This window comes from Anomaloglossus baeobatrachus, chromosome 2 (genome assembly GCF_048569485.1).
Source record: "Anomaloglossus baeobatrachus isolate aAnoBae1 chromosome 2, aAnoBae1.hap1, whole genome shotgun sequence".
NCBI lineage: Eukaryota > Metazoa > Chordata > Amphibia > Anura > Aromobatidae > Anomaloglossus > Anomaloglossus baeobatrachus.
Window position 1 is genome coordinate 492,309,440 of NC_134354.1, and position 24,091 is coordinate 492,333,530.

At 51.7% G+C, this 24,091-nt stretch overlaps 1 protein-coding gene across 2 annotated transcripts in view; it reads left to right on the forward strand.

The window, feature by feature from the left end:
• The first annotated feature begins 3,922 nt into the window (after positions 1 to 3,922).
• Positions 3,923 to 24,091, forward strand: part of LOC142291730 (interleukin-18 receptor accessory protein-like) — a 77,290-nt gene continuing 57,121 nt past the window's right edge. Inside the window, exon 1 of one of the 2 annotated variants that reach the window (XM_075336476.1) lies at positions 3,923 to 4,084. In XM_075336476.1, the coding sequence (XP_075192591.1) occupies positions 4,003 to 4,084 (82 nt within the window). In that variant the 5' untranslated portion in view covers positions 3,923 to 4,002. The remainder of the gene's footprint in view (positions 4,085 to 24,091) is intronic. The other variant, XM_075336477.1, reaches the window with a different exon arrangement.

Genomic DNA, 24,091 nt, shown 5'->3' on the forward strand with positions numbered 1-24,091 from the left:
TTATTAAGGAGAGGACCATATTACAAAAAGGAGTTGAAACTGATTTGTTCATTGAGACCATGGGGTGACATGGTATTTAACCTAAAGGTCAATTTAGACTCAATCTGAACTAGGCGCCTTTTTAATGTCACCACCTCTGGAACTGAAACGAACATGATCATTGCCTTTCACTTTTAACAGTGATTCATTACAATTGTGAAAGAATTTAAGGTGTTTTGGTTGCATCTTGAATGTTTCAATATCATCACATTAATATGCTGCTCTAATATCAAGGACATTCTCTTTGACTCTTCATTTAAAATCCCTTGATATCAACCCAATATATTTAAGGTTACATGGACAGGTGGCACCGTATACAGTATAACCACAGTGGGGTGCAGTTTATTGTATATAAGATTCTATATACGGTACTTTTTGCCACAGATGAAAGATAATGAAGTCAAAGTTCATCTCAATAAATTAGAAAATCATCAAAGAGTTAATTTATTTCAGTAATTCAATACAAAAAGGGAAAAACATATATTATATAGCGTCATTACAAACAGACTGATCTATTCAAGTGTTTATTTCTGTAATGTTGATGATTATGGCTTTGAGCCAATGAAAACCCAAAAGTCATTATCTCCGAAAAGAATAATTACCACAAAACACCTGCAAAGGCTTCCTAAGCATTTAAAATGGTCCAAAGTCCAGAAGTAGAAAGAAAGCGGCAGCTCACTCAGCGTATGGCAAACATAAATCCTTTATTCTGCTATCGCAGACATAGCCGCAGGAATAGCGGGGAGAGGAGGGAGTGCGGGGACGGAAGACGGACGACAGCCGTTTCGTGCTGTGGGTAGCGCTTAGACAAGTCTATTCCTGCGCCTATGTCTGTGATAGCAGAATAAAGGATTTATGCTTGCCATACGCTGAGTGAGCTGCCGCTTTCTTTCTACTTCTGGACTTTGGAATCTTGATCATGCTACTAGCAGAGCGCCACCCAGCATGGTATCATTAGCCTGGGAATAGTCAAGTCCTGGAACAGCTGAAACAGCTGACTGCCTCTGAACTGTGAGTACGGCTCCACTGACTGGCTTAAGCGCTGCAGTGCCCGACTTTTCTCTTCTATATCACCATTTCAAATGGTCCCTTAGTTTGGTTTAGTAAGCTACCCAATCATTGGGAAGACTGCTGACTTGGCAGCATCATGGTTTTGGGCCTGCTTTTTTCAGCAAGGTCAGGGAACATGGTTAAAATTGATGGGAAGATGGATGGAGCCAAATGCAGGACCATTCTTGAAGAAAACCTGTTGGAGTCTGCAAAAGACCTGAGACGGAAATTTGTCTTCGAACAAGACAATGATCCAAAACATAAAGCAAAATCTACAATGGAATGGTTCACAAATAAACTTATCCAGGTGTTAGAATGGCCAAGTGAAAGTCCGGACCTGAATCCAATCGAGAATCTGTGGAAAGAGCTGAAAACTGCTGCTCACAAACGCTCTATATCCAACCTCACTCAGCTCGAGCTATTTGCAAAGGAAGAATGGGCAAGAATTTCAGTCTCTCAATGTGCAAAACTGATAGATACATACCCCAAGCGACTTGCAGCTGTAATTGCAGCAAAAGGTGGCGCTACAAAGTATTAACTTAAAGGGGCCGAATTATATTGTGCGCCCATATTTTCACTTTTTTGTTTCTTACAAAATTTTAAAATAAGCTATAAATTTCGTTCAACTTCACAATTGTGTCCCACTTGTTGTTGATTCTTCAGCATAAAATTTAAAATTTGTATCTTTATGTTTGAAGCCTGAAATGTGGGAAAAAGTTGAAAAATTCAAGGGGGCCGAATACTGTATATAAGTGCCCAGGCTGCTCTCAATAATGTAAAAAAGAACTTTTACTATACTCACCTGCGGGCAGTCGGGTCTGATGGGTGTCGCTGGTCTCAGTCCAGCACCTCATCTCTTCCTTCCATCGCCGTCCTCCTTCCCAGCTCCGTGTGGATAGTGCATCCTATGTCATCCACACAGTGTCCTCCATTGCGCTCCTGTGCATGCGCACTTTCATCTGCCCTGCTGAAGGCAGAGCAAAGTACTGTAATGTGCAGGCATGAGGAAAAGTCAAAGAATGCCCGCTCAAGCACACTACAATACTTTAATCTGCCCTCGGCAGGACATAGGAAAGTGCGCGTGCACAGGAGTGCAACGGAGGACACTGTGTGGATGATATAGGACACATCATCCATATGGAGCAGAAAAGGGTGGCAGCGACTGCACAGGAGAGGAGGTTTGACGCCCTGGACTTGCCAGGTAGTCACAGACAGGCCCTTGCACAAACACCAGTCCCCTAAAAAGTTAACAGCAGTCAACCTAAAAACCCTGAGTCACCCCTCTCAGGCTTTGACGTTCACACCCGGGGGCAAAGCCAGGCGGTTGGCCACGCCCACCGAGGAGTTCGGATAGCCTAAGGCGGGAAAAGCAAGCAGATGAAGTTAGGGAGAAGAGGAGAGTAGTAGAGAAAGAAAAAACGTCTGTCGGGGATCTGGGTCGTAGCCCGGATACCCCGTGGCCAGGAGGCAGGTACCGAACCAACTGGAAACCGGAGCACCAGGAGGGGTACTCAGACCTAGAACGAGGCCCAGAAACCACTGGACCGAGTCAAATTCACTGATTGGGGTCTGGACCTTAGGTTCTTTCCCACCCAAGTCCCGACTGAAGACAACAGCCCAACGAGGGGGATAGAAAGCGACCGCTCAGGCAGAGATCCCACAGGCCACACACACAAAGCCGAGGAGTGGACTCCTGTCGCGGAAGCGCAGGCAGTCAAAATCTACAAAACGAGGTGCAGGAGAAAGGCGGGAACCACCAAACCGGTGTATCTGTCATAGTGAGTACAACAGTGCCCTCGGGCCGCGCACCGCCCCGCCCGCACTCCCACATCCTAACCCCAACAACCGGGCCCCGGGACCATCAACCCCCTACCCACGGAGGGGTCAACACCTGGCTGCGCAACATTGTCCCCGGGAGCCTAGTCAATGGTAGCGGTGGTGTCCACACTCACCACGACCCGTGGGTGGCGTCGTGAACTTAAACCCAAAACCGCGGCTCCGCCCGTGAATCTCCCCACCGAAACCCCTCATGTAGCGCCAGCCTCCCTTCAGAGTGACGTGACCCCCAGGTCCGGAGGCGCTCGAGCCACCCACCGACGAGCCTGGATCCGAGCGGCTAGGCTGCGACTGAGCCTCGGGGCGGTACAGAGGCGCTGGACCAAGAGCAGTGACACCCATCAGAGTGGCCCGCACCCTAGGTGAGTATTACATAAAGGTGTTTTTTACATTATACAGATCAACCTGGGCACTTATATACAGTATTCTAGAATGCTGTATGGTGGGGGCCGCAGCTTAAAAGGGACAAATCTGGTGACAGGTTCCCTTTAAGACTTTTTTTGAAATGCTTGGATAAAGAAATGTCTGCCATTTTCATCTATAGAAATCTATGCAGAAACTCATCTTTCACTTGCAGACATTGGTATATCAAATCTACAGTATGTGAATATCCCAACTAACATTGGCGCAAACATAAAAGCCACACTGCAGCCAACAGTGCGGAAAATAAACAACTGAATCCTCACTAAAAAATTGCTCAACACATCATATTATGAACCAAAGCTGAGTGTCACACACATCATATCTGATTATTATACCTTCAAAATAAAGAAAAAAAATCACAGCACTAATCTATTGTTACTTTTGTGAATTTTTAGTGTGCTGTTGCATAACATTCACTGTACATTGTTTCAACAGGACATAAACTCTGTGCTCTTTACGTAAAACACAGTGACATGAATCATCATGTTTAAAATATTAAAATGAAGACGACGGAATTCATTTCCTCTGTTCCACCCTCCTTATGGGCGTCTGCTGTAAGAAGGAAATTGTTTTCTTGTGGTGATTTCTACTTTCTTCTGTCATGGAAAGGATTGCTGCAATATGTTTTATTATATAGATATATATGTATAAACCATGATTGGCGCGCTCTGGATTTTCATGACTTTTCTGTTCTCCAATATAAAATATTCGGTCTTAGAAGAGGCTAATGTATCAGGTAAGAACTTTTCTTTGCCTTGCTTTTGTAGTATTATACACTACTGTATATAGTATGTGTATATATATATATATATATATATATATATAGTGTGCATATATTCTAAATACTACATAGCTTGTCAGTGATATATTTTACCTCTTTAGCTTACATTCTGATGCCCGTTCCAAGTGGAGAACATGATTTTGTTCACTTTAGTCACAGAAAATAGGTTTGAGTCTGTAAAAAATAATGATTCAATATTACAATATTGTATGATCAGAGTTTAGATACTGGCATGATAAAAAATAAGGGGATGACTTGAAGCTATAGTAAAATCTGAAGCACGGTACCCAAGTGACAGTCCTTGTGTGCATTTCTATAAAGCAAAGTGGATTTTTAGACATCAGAGACCAAGAATGACCACAATATCTGCACCTCCTGCACTGTGTGCTTCACTTAATATTGTATTGTTATATATTTCTAATATTAGTTACATATCATTATTCGTATTATATCAATATTGGTGCCGTGAAGTAGATTTTGGATCATAGATCATGGGAAAAATATATTCTAAATTATTAATTCTTGTTCTACAAATATTATTCATTGTCCTCTATATACAATAATGTTACAAGGTCAATGAATAATGTATACTTGTAATGAATATAGTCTATAGAAGTAGAACAGTATTTACTCTATAATGGGTCTGCTCGGTTTTACCTTGTTGGGAAAGCAGAGTATACATGGTAAAAGTCATGTATTTCCGCTGAAATCCTCCCTTGACGTAAATAAAAACAAAAACACAGTAAGGAATTCCTGCCCCCTTGTGGCTGAACCTGCCATTTTCACTTAAAGCAATAAACTGGTGTCCTGATGATCTGTTTTAACAAAATGTTGAAAAAGCTCCTGGAAACACTTTAGGTTGAACTAGCACTTTAAAGCATACTTGTCATTTTAGGTGACTTCAGAATAATAATAATAATAATATTTATTCACTTATATAGCGCTGTTAATTCCACAGCGCTTTACATACATTGGCAACACTGTCCCCATTGGGGCTCACAATTTAAATTCCTTATGAGTATGTTTTTGGAGTGTGGGAGGAAACCGGAGGAAACCCACGCAAACACGGGGAGAACATACAAACTCCTTGCAGATGGTGTCCTTGGTGGGATTTGAACCCAGGACCCCAGTGCTGCAAAGACTGCAGTGCTAACCACTGAGCCACCATAAGCACTTGTGTGTATATTATGAATAACACCATCTCTGGCCATTATTTCATTTGTATCCTGTATTTTCAGCAGTTGTTCCCTCTTCAGCTGCTATGATTTCTCCCATACACAGTACACATGTGAAAGATTCCTGCTCTTCCGTCTATGTATCACCTGCTGAGAAGCAGGAGGACGACATTATACAGCAGTATTAGCAATATGGCTGTGAATCCATTACTAGGGTGAGATAAAACACTTACTAGAAAGCCGCACCTCCTGTATATATCTTTTCATTCCTCTTTTTAAGGGTTAATAAAGATGTCAGTTTTTCACGTACAAGTTCTATCTATAGTTTTCATCGATAGAAATCATTCCCATTATAGTCTATTTACATGTCCGTGTATTTTTGTGGATCTGAAAAAAATCACTGAGATATGCATTAGTGAGGTTGATCAGAGACTTGGATCAAAATCAGACAAGTCTATGAGACCATTAATAAGATTGGATAATACTCAGAAGCCATTCGTGTGCTGTCCATTATTCACGGACTGTTTCATATGAGAAGGTTGAGAAATCTCCATTTTTTATCTGAGAAAAATGCTGAAACTCTTACCAAGCTCTGAGGGTAAAAACTGACACAGTGACCACACTGTAATGAAGCTCGGACCATACAAGAAGAATCACTGATGTCCAAATGAGCTGTCGCGGGCGGGGAGGAGGGTGTCAGCACACTACGCTCACCCCTTCTGCTCGGGTCCGGCGGCCGCTGCTCAGTGGTGGCTCGAGCTGTAGGCCGGATCCCGGGGGTTTCTCGAGTGGCACTCCTCGCCCGTGAGTGAAAGGGATTGGTTGGGTGTGGGGATTGTTTATAGTCCGTGACGCCACCCACGGTTGTGGTGATTTCACCACCGCTGCTCCATACGGGGGTCCCGGGGATGGTGATGCGGAGCAGCCAGGTGTTGTGTTGCCCCTCCGTGGGTAGGGGTTGGTGATCCCGGGGCCCGGTGACGGTTTGGGAGGTGCAGGGCCTGGTGGGCGCAGGGATGCGGGGGCAGCGCTGTGCCTTGCGGCACTGTGGTACTCACTCAGCCTGAGACGTTGACACAGTTTGTACGGTAAACCAAACGGCTGGTAAGACGGTCCCACGGACGGCTGCAATGGCTCTCCCAGTAGGTGACGGTGATGTCCCTCTTCCTTGCACCTTGTGTACTAGTTGGTTGCGATGGGTCCCCACCGGTAACCCGCTCCCCGGCTTCAAGCTGGGCCGGAGGAGCTCTACTCTTTGCCCGCAGGCGCTGGCCCTCAGAAACTGGTGCCCTGGCGGTGGCGGTGTCTCTGTTGTACAGGTTGGGCTGTTGCCTTCACTCGGGTCTTGGTTGTTGGGGGATCTGCGTCCCCTTCACTGACGGATTCGGCAATTTACGGCGACTCCAAGCCTTGCCGGGGTCCGAGAGGCCCCTGCCCTGGTGCTGACTGTCCTTCGGAACACTGCTCCAGACCACCGGGCACACAGCCTACGGGGTCCTTCCAGGAACTTCCAAACGGTCCCCCTCCAGACAGTCACCGCCGTTGCTGACCTTGCTGACCTGTCCTGCACTTAGCTGGACTCTTCAGGCTTTTCTCCCTCTCTGTCACCACTCTTGCTTTCCTCCTTTACCACTTTACTTTTCTTACTGTCACTTGCTGTTTACTTTAGCCCAGCCTGGGCTACTCCTCCACTCCTTCCACTTCCTCCTCCCTGACTAGACTCTACTCTCAAGCTCTTCCCTGAGCTGACTGCCTGGTTTCTCCCGCCTCCAGAGCTGTGATCTCCTTGGTGGGCGGAGCCAACCGCCTGGCCCACCCCCTGGTGTGAATCACCAGCCTCTGGAGGAAGGCAACAAGGATTTTTGGTTCAGCTTAGATGTGCCTACCTGGGATGTGGGGTGTGGTGGTGTGTGACCTGTGTCCCCTGGCTTGCCCAGGGCGACACATTCCCCCTTAGCAAAATGCAGACCGTCCACGGGCTGCCGTCCTACACCGGTTTTATTTTTCTGTAAAAAGGGGATAACAGGGTTAAACATAACATATTCACATTTTTAATAACTCTTCCCAAGACGGGAGGCACATTTTCTTTAACGTTGCAACGGTTTACGGTTACGGTTTCCGCTCTCTCCCACCCAAGCAACCTGGCCCTGATGCTGCCCCTAAAACCCAGGCAGCACCCCTTGACCCACAGTCCAGCACACGGTACCCGAGCAGGATCTGTCCTTCCCTCCAGAGGGTAGCCACCGGTTCCTTTGGTGGCTGGGCCCCAGCCTGCTCTGCTGAGGGCCCTCCCTCCAACCTGCCTCTCCGGAGACGGCACTGCGGAAAACGGTAACGGTAACCAACATATTTACAAGCCACTTAACGTTTGTGGCTGCCCTGCAAGTTCACGGGCTTGTCCATGGATAGTTCCCATGCATTTTTTTTAAACGGTCCCCACGGGGACAACGGTGCCGGCTCCAGCCGGTTGCAAATCACACGGTGAATCAGGTGAAACTTCGGTAATCATCTTTTCTTATCATTCGTCAAACTTTTAAACTTTTCAACAAACAAACACGCACTCCTTGCATTCCCTGACCCCTTTTACTCACAGAACGGTCTCCCTGTACCTAAGTGGAGGTCTACCTAGGTTGGAACGGGTGGACCTTCGGGGCCCGGTGTCAGTGGTGCTAGACAGTGGGGTAGAGGGAACAATCGGTTCCTCCTCCCGGCTATAGTGTGGAGCAGGCGGGGGCGTAGGGGAGCTGGGTACAGGTTCATCCCTGGGCACTGGCACTGGTTCTGGCTCACGGTTAACCACTTCCACTACTTCTTCATCCACGGGTTGTGGGAACAGTATCACTGGAAGAATCACCGCGCCGTTCTGTGTAGGCCAGTTTGCTGGGAAGTCACCCATTACCGTGTGGATTACCTCTGCTGCCTTCTCCGCTGGTGGAGGAACCGGTACTTCAGCCTCTGCCCTCAACGCTGGAGGGCACCTTTTTAGATGGTCCCGGGAAACTGTGGCCAGGGTGCCCCCTTGGTCACGACTGATCTGGTAGGCCTTCCCATCTTCCCATTCTGTGGGTTGTATGACGTAAGGGACTTGCTCCCACTGATCATCCAGCTTGTGGGCTTTCCTCTTCCGTTTCAGCACTACATCTCCTGGCTGGAAAGGATCCGCGGACGCCTTCTGATTGAACCGGTGTTCCTGCTGTTCTCGACTTCGACTGAGGTTTTTCTCCACATACTCCTGGATTTGCCGGTATTGTGCTCTCCTCCGACTTTCCCACTCCACCGTCGAAGGGAGTGCTTCGGGGGCCTCCAATCCCATCTCCAGATTCACCGGCAGGCGGCCGGGCCGAGCCCTCATCAGATACGCTGGGGTGCACTTCGTCGAGCTAGAGGGGATATTATTGTACATGTCGACCAGGTCGGGTAGCTTTTCCGGCCACAGGTTCCGTTCTTCCAGTGGTAGCGTCTTGAGAAGCCCCAGGACCAGGTGGTTCATTTTCTCGCACATGCCATTGGTTTGGGCGTGGTACGGAGTGGTCCGGATTTTCTTGCAGCCATACAACTGGCAGAATTCATGGAACACCTCTGCCGGGCCCTGGTCAGTCAGCACCTTTTCGGGGTACCCATGGGGCCGGCAAAAATAAGCCTGGAACGCTCGAGCAGCGGTTCGACCAGTCAGGTCCTTAACGGGGACTACCACCATAAATCTTGAGTAGTGGTCCACAATGGTCAATGCATAGGTGTACCCACTTCGGCTAGGGGTGAGCTTGACATGGTCTAGGGCGACCAATTCCAGCGGCTGATGGGTGACTATTGGATGTAAGGGTGCCCTCTGGCTAGTCTCGTCCTTTCTCCTTAGCGTACAAGGACCGCACTCCCGGCACCAGGCTTCCACCGATTCACGCATCCCACTCCAATAGAACCGCTCCCTCAACAGCATCTCCAGCTTCTTCCACCCGAAGTGGCCAGCACCATCATGGTATGCCCGCAGGACAGTGGCGACGTCAGCTTGAGGAATGACCAACTGGCATATTTTCTCATGGGTCTTCGGGTTGATCAGCTCACGGTACAGCCTCCCCTGGTGTAGGTAAAGCCGTTTCCGTTCCTTCCACAAGCGTTGGGCTTCGGCTGGGGCGGCAGGGTCTATTCCCGTAGCACCTTGTTCCACCAGAGTCTTGACAAGGCGAACAGCCGGCGCTTGGTCCTGAGCTTCCTGCCACTCTTGACTGGGCCGTGGGTCCAGATCCACTCGTTGCTGATGTACTTGTACCCTCTCAGTAGGCGGCTGGTGAAACGCAGGCAACTCAATCTCCTCGAGGTCGTCATCCTCGCACCCCTCTTCTGACAAATGGGGCATTCGGGAGAGTGCATCCGCATTGATGTTGACGCGACCGGCTCGGTACTTTATGGTGAAATCATAGTTGGCTAGCCGGGCTACCCACCGCTGCTCCAGCGCGCCCAACTTGGCCGTGTTCAGGTGAGTCAGCGGATTGTTGTCCGTAAACGCGGTGAATGTTGCTGCCGCCAAGTAGTGATGGAACCGCTCCGTGATGGCCCACACCAACGCCAAGAGCTCGAGCTTGAAGGAGCTGTAGTTCTCAGGGTTCCTTTCGGTCGGCCGGAGTTTTCGGCTAGCATAGGCAATCACCTTCTCCTTTCCATCCTGGACCTGGGATAGGACCGCTCCTAGCCCCACGTTACTGGCGTCCGTGTGAAGGATGAATGGGCGCCCATAATCAGGGTACGCCAGGACCTCTTCTCCGGTCAAGGCCGCCTTCAACTGGCAAAAGGACTCTTCATGCTTGTCCTCCCACGACAGTGGGGCTCCAATGGGTCTACCACCTTTGGTCTGTCCCACGAGGAGGTCTTGCATGGGGGCAGCCATCTTCGTGTACCCCTTTATAAAGCGCCGATAGTACCCCACCAGACCCAGAAACTGCCTTACTTCCCTCACTGTAGTTGGTCTCGGCCAGCTCTGGATGGCAGTAATCTTCTCAGGGTCGGGGGCGACACCATCCGCACTCACCACATGCCCTAGATACTGCACCCGGGGTTTCAGCAGGTGGCATTTAGAGGGCTTCAACTTCATCCCGTACTTGGCAAGGGACGCGAATACCTCGGCCAGGTGCTTCAGATGGGCCTCATACGTCTGGGAATAAACAATCACATCATCCAAGTACAATAGGACGGTCTCGAAGTTTAAATGTCCCAGACAGCACTCCATCAGCCGTTGAAAGGTTCCGGGGGCATTGCACAGCCCAAACGGCATGCTATTGAATTCGCAGAGCCCCATCGGGGTGGTGAAGGCGGTCTTCTCCCGGTCCTCTGGGGCCACGGCCACTTGCCAGTATCCGCTGGTGAGGTCAAGGGTCGAGAAGTAGTTTGCAGTTCTCAGTGCAGCCAAAGACTCTTCAATACGAGGTAACGGATAGGCGTCTTTATGGGTTATCTGGTTGATCTTCCGGTAGTCCACACACATCCGCATGGTACCATCCTTCTTCTTGACCAGTACCAACGGAGCGGCCCAGGGACTACAGCTGTCCCGAATAACCCCTGCCTCCTTCATATTTCTCAACATATCCTTGGCACACTGGTAATGTGCAGGGGGACTAGGTCTATACCTCTCTTTGATAGGGGGATGTTCACCGGTGGGGATGTGGTGTTGGACCCCCTTGATCTGCCCAAAGTCTAGGGGGTGCTTACTGAAAACCTGTTCGTATTCCTGCATCACCCTGTATACCCCTGCCCTGTGATGTGTAGGGGTATCATCAGTGCCTACATGTAGCTGTTGATGCCACTCCTTTGTCTCCCCCTGGGGTGGGGAAGTGTTGGTGGTAGGTGGGAGTGTGGATGGACTAGCTTCATGGATAGTGTGAGGGTCCAGGGTGAGCAGCTTGGCAATGGTGGCATACCGGGGAAGCCTGACTTCTTCCTCTCCACAGTTCAGCACTCTCACAGGCACTCTCCCTTTCTTCACATCCACCACCCCTCGGGCGGCCATTACAGTGGGCCAGTGCTCGGAAGGCATGGGCTCCATCATCGCCGGGTAGTCACGCCCCTGAGGCCCTACTGCTGCCCTACAGCAGATCATCATCTCACTCCTAGGGGGCACAGTCAATGGAGCAACATCCATCACTCTCACTCCACCAATCTCCCCTCCTGTTGAGCTTACATGCTGGCGGTACATCAGGGCTCGGATCTCACGCTGCACAGCCCTCTGCCGGCTCCCTGCCGCCGTGGCGGCCAGCTGTTGCAATAGGGACAACACGTCAGTCATACAGTGCTCCATCACATTGGTTCCCAGCACTATTTTCGGGTTATGATCACTGGGCTCGTTCATGATCACAATCATACCCTGGTGTTGCAGTTCGGCTTGCCCCACTGTCATAGCCACTTGTTTATACCCCACCTGGGTCAATGGGAGTCCATTAGCGGCAATCAATGTTATACTATTGTCTGGGGGCGCCAGTTCATCTACGGCCCAATACCGCTGGTACAACGTGTACGGTATGGTAGTTACCTGTGATCCAGTGTCCAGGAGAGCCATCACTGGTATGCCGTCCACAGCCACGGGGATGATAGGGCGGGCCCCGATATATCGGCCCCGCCAGTCCGGGGGGCCACGATGTTCTACTCCTGAGGATTGGCCCGGGGCCCCAGGGGTTGCTCGTTTAACGGGCACTGTCGGTAGTAATGACCCGACTTACGGCACTTGTAGCAGATTGGGGGTCTGCTCCGCGGGTTGTTAGCACTTTTCCGCTGCATCCAGGGAACATCCTCGGGACTGTCAGCAAGCTGGATCTGTGCTGGAGGCTGAGGTCTGGTCAGAGGTTGTAGTGCAGCCAGGATTTTGGCGAGGTCTCCGTCCATGCAACGGACCTGGGCTGCCAGTTCTTCCACTGTGCTGCAGATGTTGGAGAGGTTGATTTGGCTGAGGCCGCCACAATGGGAGCCGTCTCAACGGGCCACGGGGCGGGTTCCAGACCTTCTGTTGCTGGGGGCTGTAGTGCTAGTGCTTTAATGGCCCGCTCCTTTATCACAGCAAAGTCCACATCAGGGTGTTCCAGGGCCCACAGCCGGAGTTGTTTACGGTCCTCAGGGGACCTCATCCCCTGCGCAAATTGCTCCACTAACATCTTGTTGCTGTCCGCCTCATTAATAGGATTCGCCCGCTTCAGCGTGCGGAGGGCGGTCTGCAGACGTAGAGCATAGTCCCGAATGCTATCCCCAGCTCGTTGCCGGCACTGGTAAAACTGCATCCTCAGCTCAGCTTCAGTCCGGGTCTCGAAGGCAGTCTGTAGCTTCTCAAAGATGGTGGCTACAGAGAGCCGGTCCCCCTCGGCCCAGGTCTCCGCTTCCTGCTCCGCCGCACCGGTTAACTGGCCTAGCACTATCGCTGCACGTTGCTTATCAGTCAGGGGGTACAGCTCTAGCAACGGGTTAAGCTTTTTCCGGAAGGCCTGTAGGGCATCCGGTTTCCCGTCATACTGCGGTAGCCAGGCAGCTCCGGGCGCATAGGGCAAGGAGAACGGCATGACCTGAGCGAGCGTGGGGGCCGCGGCACCTCCCGCCGGTACGGCCGGGACCTGGGCAGGTCCATTCCCATCCGCGGGTGCCGCTGCGGCTGCGACCACCGCTCCTCCAGCGGCTCCGTCGGGCGCAGACATCTTGTTTCCGTCCCCCTTAGCTCTTTCCGGCCCCTCCTCTCTCGGGGCGGGGTTTTGGCCTTCGCGCCTCTACTGCTCGAGAAGACGCTCGAGTGGGAACTTTTCGCGCCAAAGATGGCGGCTTCTGAAATTTTCCTGCCGGATACCTCCGGCGGTAACAAGGCGCACCTCTACCAAACGGCAGAGCGGTAGGATCCTGTTCGTGACGCCAAGTTGTCGCGGGCGGGGAGGAGGGTGTCAGCACACTACGCTCACCCCTTCTGCTCGGGTCCGGCGGCCGCTGCTCAGTGGTGGCTCGAGCTGTAGGCCGGATCCCGGGGGTTTCTCGAGCGGCACTCCTCGCCCGTGAGTGAAAGGGATTGGTTGGGTGTGGGAATTGTTTATAGTCCGTGACGCCACCCACGGTTGTGGTGATTTCACCACCGCTGCTCCATACGGGGGTCCCGGGGATGGTGATGCGGAGCAGCCAGGTGTTGTGTTGCCCCTCCGTGGGTAGGGGTTGGTGATCCCGGGGCCCGGTGACGGTTTGGGAGGTGCAGGGCCTGGTGGGCGCAGGGACGCGGGGGCAGCGCTGTGCACTGTGGTACTCACTCAGCCTGAGACGTTGACACAGTTTGTACGGTAAACCAAACGGCTGGTAAGACGGTCCCACGGACGGCTGCAATGGCTCTCCCAGTAGGTGACGGTGATGTCCCTCTTCCTTGCACCTTGTGTACTAGTTGGTTGCGATGGGTCCCCACCGGTAACCCGCTCCCCGGCTTCAAGCTGGGCCGGAGGAGCTCTACTCTTTGCCCGCAGGCGCTGGCCCTCAGAAACTGGTGCCCTGGCGGTGGCGGTGTCTCTGTTGTACAGGTTGGGCTGTTGCCTTCACTCGGGTCTTGGTTGTTGGGGGATCTGCGTCCCCTTCACTGACGGATTCGGCAATTTACGGCGACTCCAAGCCTTGCCGGGGTCCGAGAGGCCCCTGCCCTGGTGCTGACTGTCCTTCGGAACACTGCTCCAGACCACCGGGCACACAGCCTACGGGGTCCTTCCAGGAACTTCCAAACGGTCCCCCTCCAGACAGTCACCGCCGTTGCTGACCTTGCTGACCTGTCCTGCACTTAGCTGGACTCTTCAGGCTTTTTTCCCTCGCTGTCACCACTCTTGCTTTCCTCCTTTACCACTTTACTTTTCTTACTGTCACTTGCTGTTTACTTTAGCCCAGCCTGGGCTACTCCTCCACTCCTTCCACTTCCTCCTCCCTGACTAGACTCTACTCTCAAGCTCTTCCCTGAGCTGACTGCCTGGTTTCTCCCGCCTCCAGAGCTGTGATCTCCTTGGTGGGCGGAGCCAACCGCCTGGCCCACCCCCTGGTGTGAATCACCAGCCTCTGGAGGAAGGCAACAAGGATTTTTGGTTCAGTTTAGATGTGCCTACCTGGGATGTGGGGTTTGGTGGTGTGTGACCTGTGTCCCCTGGCTTGCCCAGGGCGACACAGAGCCATTACTGTTCTTCTCGTTTTCCCCCTGCAACCCGTCTTCATTAATTTCAATAGGCAGCTATAATCTGATCTCTCAATGGTCTGTCTGTCTTGTTTTGACCAAAAAATATTTTAGCTAATTTTTCCCCAAAGTGAATAATGAGTTTTGGAGGTGGGAAAGAAGTGGCTCATAGGTGGAGAAAAAAATATTTCTGTGATAATGTGACGCCCTGGGCAAGCCAGGGGTCACAGGTCATGACACCACCACACACCGCACATTCCCTGCAGGAACACCAAGGTCAGACAGAACACAAAACCCTTGTTGCCTTCCTCCAGGGGCTGATGTCCACACCAGGGGGTGGGCCAGGCGGTTGGCTCCGCCCACCGAGGAGTTCACAGCCCTGGAGGCGGGAAAACCAGGCAGATTAGTTAGGGAGTGGAAGTGAAGTGGTAGAGGAGGAAGAGAGAGGCGTTAAGGTGGAAGAGAGAGTGACAGTTAAGAGCCTGAAGTTGGTCCGGGTGTGTGCCCCGGACTGAGACAGCAAGGTTGGCAGACGGTGGTGACCGTTTGCAGGAGAGGCTGATCGGAGGTTGCCGAAAGGACCGTGGAGGGGTGGTGGCCCGGCGGTACCGGAGCGGTATATGAAGAGAAGCCAGCACCATTGGCAGGGGCCTTTCGGATTCCGGCAAGGCTAGGAGTCGCCGTGAATTTGCCAAATCCGTCAGTGAAGGGGACCTCCTGGGTCTCCCAACAGCTAATGTCCCGATTGAAGGCAACCGCCCAACCATATTGGAGAGACACCGCCACCACCAAGACACCAGTTTCTCAGGGCCAGCGCCTTCGGGCAAAAGAGGGGCTCCTCTGGCTCATATCCCAAGCTGGGGAGCGGGTTACCGGTGGGAATCCATCGCTACCAACAACCGCATTTAGGTGCAGGAAAGAGACAGTCACCGCTAACTTGCAGGGAACATCAACACCGCAGCCGTCCGAGGGAGCCGTCCAACCAGCCGCTTGTTTACCGTGAACTGTGTCATCATCCTTGGGCTGAGTGAGTACCTCCGTGCCGTGCGGCACAGCGCTGCCCCTGCGCCCCTGCACCCCAACAGGCCCCATAACCCGCCTGTCAACCATCCTAACTCTCCATCATCGGGCCCCGGGACCACCAACCCCCCTACCCACAGAGGGGAGGGCCAACATCTAGCTGCTCCATACCATCACTCCCGGGATCCCCATACAGAGCAGCGGTGGTGTCCACACAATCACCACAACCGTGGGTGGCGTCACGGACAATAAATCCCCAAAACCAATCCCCCCCTTTTCACTCACCGGCGGGGAGCGCCGCTCGAGTCCCCGGGATCCGGCACATCGCTCGAGCCACCGAGCAGCAGAGGCCGCAGCAGCAGCGGCAGCCGGACCCGAGCAGTGGGAGAGCGCGGCGTCCCCTCCTCCGCCCACGACAATAAGATATATTACAATAATACATTTTCTTACATCCCACCTACTAATTATGCCAGCTTTGTTGAACCAGTGGGATCACATTTTCTTAACCTCATAGACCTCATATGATTTCTGATATTAAAAAGCCGTATAATTGTAGTCATGGCTGGCACTAGTTATTCATAGGCCCTTGGGCTTCAGAGCAGGGGCGGACATGCCATTGGTAGAACCTGAGCAGCCCCACAGGGGCCTTAATAGGGCTTTACACGCAGCGACATCGCCAGCGATGTCGCTCATGAAAGCACCTGCCCCCATCGTTTGTGTGTCACGGGCACATCTCTCCCCGTGGAGCACAATATCGCTAACACCCGTCACACGTAATTACCTTCCTAGCAACGTCGCTGTGGGCGGCGAACAACCTCTTTGTTAAGGGGAAGGTTCCTGCGCCGTCACAGCGACGTCACACAGCGGCCGACCAATAGAAGTGGAGGGGCGGTGACCAGCCACATTAATGAAACGCCCACCTCTTGCTGGAGGACGCTGTTGTTCGTCGTTCCCAGGGTGTCACACGTAGCGATGTGTGCTGCCTCAGGAATGACGAACAACCTGCGTCCACAACGACCAACGAAATTTTGACAATGAATGACGTGTCAATGATCAACGATTAGGTGAGTATGTTTGATCGTTAACACTCGCTCGGAGCTGTTACATGCAACGACATCGCTAATAACGCCGGATGTGCGTCACGAATTCCGTGACCCCGACGACATATCGTTAGATATGTTGTTGTGTGGCGCCCCTGAGGCTTCCGTCGCCACAGGTCATTGCAACCCACCAGCGGTGTGATGCCCCATTCTGGGAGAGGAAGAGAGTGAACTCCGGTCCCCTGGTAAATCCACACTACACCCATTGTTAGGTACATACTAGGACCAGGGAAAGTGGCAGGCAACCCTCCCATGCTGTATGCTGGGAGGGGCCGTAAGACCCATCCCTGCTCCTATAGGTTACAGCTTAGCAACTGGGAGGTGGGAGGAGCCGAAAGAGAGCAGACACAGATAGGAAGGTCTAGTGAAGTCAGTTTACCTCAGAGAGTGAGAGTGTGAGGAGCCAGCATGTAGCTGGGGAAGAAGAACGAGAGAAAGGAGGGAGGAGGAGGCCTGCTGGAGGCAGGCAAGGAGGAAAGAAAGAAAGAAAGAAAGAAGGAAAGAAAGCTCCAAGTCAGACAGGAGCAGAGAAACAGAAGGAGACGCTTCCTGGTGAAGACCCTGGGACCCAGAGGTCCAGGTGACACCACGTAGGAGACAGAAGGAGTCGCAGGGCCGCGGGTAGTCCTGGAAGTATCACGAGCAGGCCTAGAGGTACCAAGGAGAGAGGGCCCTAGAAGTGCCACGGGTAGTTGTAGGCTGCGGTGGCCTGTTCCACAGTAACATCGGTGGAGGGATTAAGCTGCGACAGGGGACGGTCCCTAGAGACTGGAGGAGTGCAAAGATCATCTCCAAACAGTAAAAACCGAGGCCCAGGGACGTTGTAAGCTCCCAGGGCCAGAACCCATAGCGGACTTCCAGAAAAGGGGTAATCAGTAGTGATGAGCGAGCATGCTTGTCACTACTCGGTACTCGCACGAGTATCACTGTACTCGGGCTGCTCGGCGGGGACCGAGTAATCTCGCGATACTCGTGCTTTACTCGTGGTCTTCATTTCTGCATGTTGGCGCTCTTTTGAGAGCCAGCCCTCATGCAGGGATTGGCTGGCAGACCACTGCAATGCCACAGCCCTGTTAGTTGTGGAATTGCAGTGATTGGCCGGCCTGCACAGCGTCACCGAGCCTTTATATCGGCCGGCGCGCTGTGCTCTGCTCACAGCTATTCTGACAGTGAGTGTAGGGAGAGTGTCGCTGATTCAGGGAAAGCTTTGCGGCCCTTTATAGCTTTTTCAGTTGCAGGGCTGCAAACAGTGTGACCAAAAGTCCTTCTCAGGACTATTCTAGTTGTATACAGGCAGGCAGGGTATAGCCAGGTCGGAGTACAGTAGCAGAGTCCTTCTCAGGACTATTGTTGCTATATACAGGCAGGGTATAGCCAGGTCTGAATACAGGCTAGTGACCAAAAGAGTCCTTGTCAGGACTATTGTAGCAGTATACAGGCAGGCAGGCAGGCAGGGTAGTGGTGACCGTATACCAGCCTTCATATCTGGGGCTGGTGTACACAGTGTAAAACAGTCCAGATAGTGTCTGACTTGTCTGTACTGTAATTGTCGCTCCCCAAAAAAACCTGTTAGTAGGTTATTATTGCGTCCGTGCTTGGTTTTTAAAACCGCACGTGTGTGCCTGTTGGTGGCAGCGTACAGGTGCACTGGTGTGCGTTTACCAAACTATTATATAACGCACAAGTGTAGTGTATAATACACGTCAGTCAGCAGTGGCTGATAGTGTCAGAGTTCTTAATTTTTGCTCCTAAAACCTGTGTTAGGTTATTATTGCGTCCGTGCTTGGTTTTTAAAACCGCACGTGTGTGCCTGTTGGTGGCAGCGTACAGGTGCACTGGTGTGCGTTTACCAAACTATTATATAACGCACAAGTGTAGTGTATAATACACGTCAGTCAGCAGTGGCTGATAGTGTCAGAGTTCTTAATTTTTGCTCCTAAAACCTGTGTTAGGTTATTATTGCGTCCGTGCTTGGTTTTTAAAACCGCACGTGTGTGCCTGTTGGTGGCAGCGTACAGGTGCACTGGTGTGCGTTTACCAAACTATTATATAACGCACAAGTGTAGTGTATAATACACGTCAGTCAGCAGTGGCTGATAGTGTCAGAGTTCTTAATTTTTGCTCCTAAAACCTGTGTTAGGTTATTATTGCGTCCGTGCTTGGTTTTTAAAACCGCACGTGTGTGCCTGTTGGTGGCAGCGTACAGGTGCACTGGTGTGCGTTTACCAAACTATTATATAACGCACAAGTGTAGTGTATAATACACGTCAGTCAGCAGTGGCTGATAGTGTCAGAGTTCTTAATTTTTGCTCCTAAAACCTGTGTTAGGTTATTATTGCGTCCGTGCTTGGTTTTTAAAACCGCACGTGTGTGCCTGTTGGTGGCAGCGTACAGGTGCACTGGTGTGCAATTTCCAGAAACTTTGATATAACGCACAAGTAGTGAATATACACGTCAGCAGTGCACAGCATTGCAAAATGCGCAAGGGCATTGGCAAGGAACAAGGAAGTGGACGTGATGGTGGTGCAGGCAGAGGCCGAGGTCGTGGGCAAGCTCTAATTTCGCCACAACAAAGGGCCACATCTAGTCGCTCGCACGTCCTGTCCCAAATTCTTGGGGACCGCAGCAGTACACCGCTCTTGAACCAAGACCAGTGTCAACAGGTTGTTAGTTGGATAGCGGATAATGCTTCCAGTCAGATTGGCACCACCACAAACACTCTGTCTTCCACACGGTCAAGTGTCAGTAGCCGTGATACTGCACCGCACATTTCTGAACCTGATCCTCCTTCCTACCACCAGGCTGAGTACACGTCCTCCTCGGACATTAATGATCCCACACTTGGACACTCGGAAGAGCTGTTCACGTTTCCATTCACACATTCTGGCCTCTCGCCAGCTCATATTGAAGTGGGTCATGAGGAGATCGTCTGTACAGATAGCCAAATATTTGAGCAGCCACGTTCTCACGAAGTTGGCAACGTGTCTCAACAAGTGGTGGACGATGATGAGACACAATTGTCAGCAAGTCAGGAGGAGGAGCAGGGTGCGGAAGAGGAAGACGACGTGGTGGATGATCCAGTAACTGACCCAACCTGGCAGGAGGATATGCAGAGCGAGGACAGCAGTGCACAGGGGGAGGGAGGCGTAGCATCACAACAGGCAGTAAGAAGCAGGGTGGTGGTCCCAGGCAGAAGTCAGGCAACCGTTCCCCGTAACAACACGACGACACAAGGTGCCTGTACAAATGTTAGGTCTTCACGAGTCTGGCAGTTTTTTAAGTTGGATCCAGATGATTCAAAAAAGGCCATTTGCAACACCTGCCGTGCCAGCATCAGCAGGGGTACCAAAACTAGCAGCCTGACCACCACCAGCATGATCAGGCACATGTCAGCCAAGCACCCGACTTTGTGGGAAGTACAACAGAGTCGAGGAGCAGTGCTTGCTGATGTCACTGCTACGTCTTCGCTGGTTGTGCATGCGAGCCAATCCTCTGTCCATGCTGCCTGCGAACAAGCCTCCTCCACTCCTGCACCTGCAGTTGCCTACGCAGAAAGAACACCATCATCAAGCACGTCCTTGTCCCAGCGCAGCGTTCAGTTATCCATTCAGCAAACCTTTGAACGCAGGCGCAAATACACTGCCAACACCCCACATGCCACAGTTCTAAATGCTAACATTTCGCGACTGCTTGCGCTGGAAATGTTGCCTTTTAGGCTGGTGGAGACAGAAGCATTCCGTGACCTGATGGCGGCAGCTGTCCCACGTTACTCGGTCCCCAGCCGCCACTATTTCTCCCGGTGTGCCGTCCCCGCGTTGCATAACCACGTGTCACAAAACATCACACGTGCCCTGAACAACGCTGTTTCACCCAAAGTCCACCTAACCACAGACACGTGGACAAGTGCTTGTGGGCAAGGCCGCTACATCTCGTTGACGGCACACTGGGTTAATATTGTGGAAGCTGGGACCCAGTCTGAGCGAGGGACGGAACACGTCCTTCCCACACCAAGGTTTGCAGGCCCTACCTCAGTCAGTGTTTCACCCACACTCTACAGCTCCGGAATGTCATGCTCTTCAGCCTCCTCCTCCTCCTGCGCATCCTCATCCACTGTGCCCTCCACACCAGTCACAAGCTGGAAGCACTGCAGCACTGCCTCGGCGAAGCGGCAACAGGCTGTGCTGAAGCTAATCTGCATAGGTGACAAACCCCACAATGCAGAAGAGCTGTGGACAGCTCTGAAACAGCAGGCAGATCACTGGCTCACACCTCTGAACCTAAAGCCAGGAAAGGTCGTTTGTGACAATGGCCGGAACCTGGTGGCGGCTTTGAGGCGAGGCCAGCTGACACATGTTCCATGCGTGGCCCATGTGCTCAACCTCGTGGTTCAGCGGTTTATAAAGTCATACCCAGAGCTGTCTGATCTGCTGGTAAAAGTTCGCCGCCTGTCTGCACATTTTCGAAAGTCACCTACTGCTTCAGCCGGCCTTGCCGGCTTTCAGCGCCGTTTGCATCTTCCGGCTCACAGACTGGTGTGTGATGTCCCCACGCGTTGGAATTCAACTCTGCACATGTTGGTCAGGATATGTGAGCAGAAGAGGGCAGTTGTTGAGTACCTGCATCACCTAAGCCGTCGGGAAATGGGTCAAACTCCACACATAACACCTGAGGAGTGGAGATGGATGTCAGACCTATGTACCATCCTCCAAAACTTTGAGGACTCCACCAAGATGGTGAGTGGTGATGACGCCATTATTAGCGTCACCATACCGCTACTCTGCCTTCTAAAACGGTCCCTTTTGAAAAACAAACATGATGCATTGCAGGCGGAGCGCGATGAGTTGCAGCAAGAAACAGTAGTGGGTGTGGGTGATAACACACAGCCCAGCCTCGTCTCATCACAACGTGCAGTGGAGGACTATGACGAGGAGGAGGATGAAGACATGGAGCAACTCTCCGGCCAAATTGAGGATATGACATGCACACCAGTCATATCCTCGATTCAGCGTGGCTGGCCAGAGGACAGGGTAGATGAGGAGGAGGAGGAGGAGGAGGAGGAGGAGGACAGCATGTTCAGTCATCTTGTTGGTCAGGCTACTGAAGTCCTGGCTGTTAAGAGTCTGGCGCACATGGCTGACTTTATGGTAAGCTGCCTGTCTCGTGACCCTCGCGTTAAGAACATCTTGGCCGACAATCATTACTGGTTGGTAACACTGTTAGACCCACGCTACAAGGAGAACTTTTTGTCTCTTATTCCCGTGGATGAGAGGTCAACCAAAATGCAGCAGTTTCGGAAGGCCATACTCACGGAAGTAGGCAAAGCATTCCCCTCACAAAACGCTAGCGGCATAGGTCAGGAATCAGTGGACAACCGAGGCGTACAGCCGAGAGAGGCACAAGTCCAATCCGCCAGAGGTAGGGGAACAGTCTTTAAGATGTGGGACAGTTTTCTCAGCCCCTCACGTACCACAGCCCCTGAGGTGCGGGGTAGTGCCACAAGAAATCCTAAGTTTGCCCAGATGCTGAAGGAGTACCTTGCAGATCGAACAACTGTACTCCGACATTCCTCTGTGCCTTACAATTATTGGGTATCCAAGCTGGACACGTGGCATGAATTGGCTCTCTACGCCTTGGAAGTCCTGGCCTGCCCTGCTGCTAGCGTTTTGTCAGAGCGTGTTTTTAGTGCCGCAGGTGGAATCATTACAGATAAACGCACCCGCCTGTCAACTGAAAATGCTGACAGGCTGACTCTGATAAAGATGAACAAGGGTTGGATTGGGCCAGACTTCACCACACCACCAGCAAATGAGAGCGGAATTTAAAGTTTGCCATGTACCTCCACTCACCCATGGGTACACTTCTCGACTTTGGATAATCGCTGGACTGCTCCTCCTTCTCCTCATGCGCCATCATGATGACCGTTACAATAGTTAGGTCTTTGTTTCAGGTATACCCCCAGTGGTAAATTTTTTCGCCCATTCTTTGCAGAATGGACATTACAACGACAGGAGACCCGCTCCTTTGCAATGGGAACAATGTTTTGAGGCCCTCATGCACGTCTCTACCCAGGGACAACGTGGAGCCTCCCAATTTTTGGCTGCCCTGCCTAAGGGCTATACTGAAATACACCCACTTCCTTAAAATGGACACTTAATGTTTTGAGGCCCTCATGCACGTCTCTACCCAGGGACAATGTGGAGCCTCCCAATTTTTGGCTGCCCTGGCAAAGGGCTATACTGAAATAGACCCACTTCCTTACAATGGGCACTTCAGGTTTAAAGGCCATCATGCACGTCTCTACCCAGGGACAATGTGGAGCCTCCCAATTTTTGGCTGCCCTGCCTAAGGGCTATACTATAATACACCCACTTCCTGACAATGGACACTTAATGTTTTGAGGCCCTCATGCACGTCTCTACCCAGGGACAATGTGGAGCCTCCCAATTTTTGGCTGCCCTGGCAAAGGGCTATACTGAAATAGACCCACTTCCTTACAATGGGCACTTCAGGTTTAAAGGCCATCATGCACGTCTCTACCCAGGGACAATGTGGAGCCTCCCAATTTTTGGCTGCCCTGCCTAAGGGCTATACTATAATACACCCACTTCCTGACAATGGACACTTAATGTTTTGAGGCCCTCATGCACGTCTCTACCCAGGGACAATGTGGAGCCTCCCAATTTTTGGCTGCCCTGGCAAAGGGCTATACTGAAATAGACCCACTTCCTTACAATGGGCACTTCAGGTTTAAAGGCCATCATGCACGTCTCTACCCAGGGACAATGTGGAGCCTCCCAATTTTTGGCTGCCCTGCCTAAGGGCTATACTATAATACACCCACTTCCTGACAATGGACACTTAATGTTTTGAGGCCCTCATGCACGTCTCTACCCAGGGACAATGTGGAGCCTCCCAATTTTTGGCTGCCCTGGCAAAGGGCTATACTGAAATAGACCCACTTCCTTACAATGGGCACTTCAGGTTTAAAGGCCATCATGCACGTCTCTACCCAGGGACAATGTGGAGCCTCCCAATTTTTGGCTGCCCTGCCTAAGGGCTATACTATAATACACCCACTTCCTGACAATGGACACTTAATGTTTTGAGGCCCTCATGCACGTCTCTACCCAGGGACAATGTGGAGCCTCCCAATTTTTGGCTGCCCTGGCAAAGGGCTATACTGAAATAGACCCACTTCCTTACAATGGGCACTTCAGGTTTAAAGGCCATCATGCACGTCTCTACCCAGGGACAATGTGGAGCCTCCCAATTTTTGGCTGCCCTGCCTAAGGGCTATACTATAATACACCCACTTCCTGACAATGGACACTTAATGTTTTGAGGCCCTCATGCACGTCTCTACCCAGGGACAATGTGGAGCCTCCCAATTTTTGGCTGCCCTGGCAAAGGGCTATACTGAAATAGACCCACTTCCTTACAATGGGCACTTCAGGTTTAAAGGCCATCATGCACGTCTCTACCCAGGGACAATGTGGAGCCTCCCAATTTTTGGCTGCCCTGC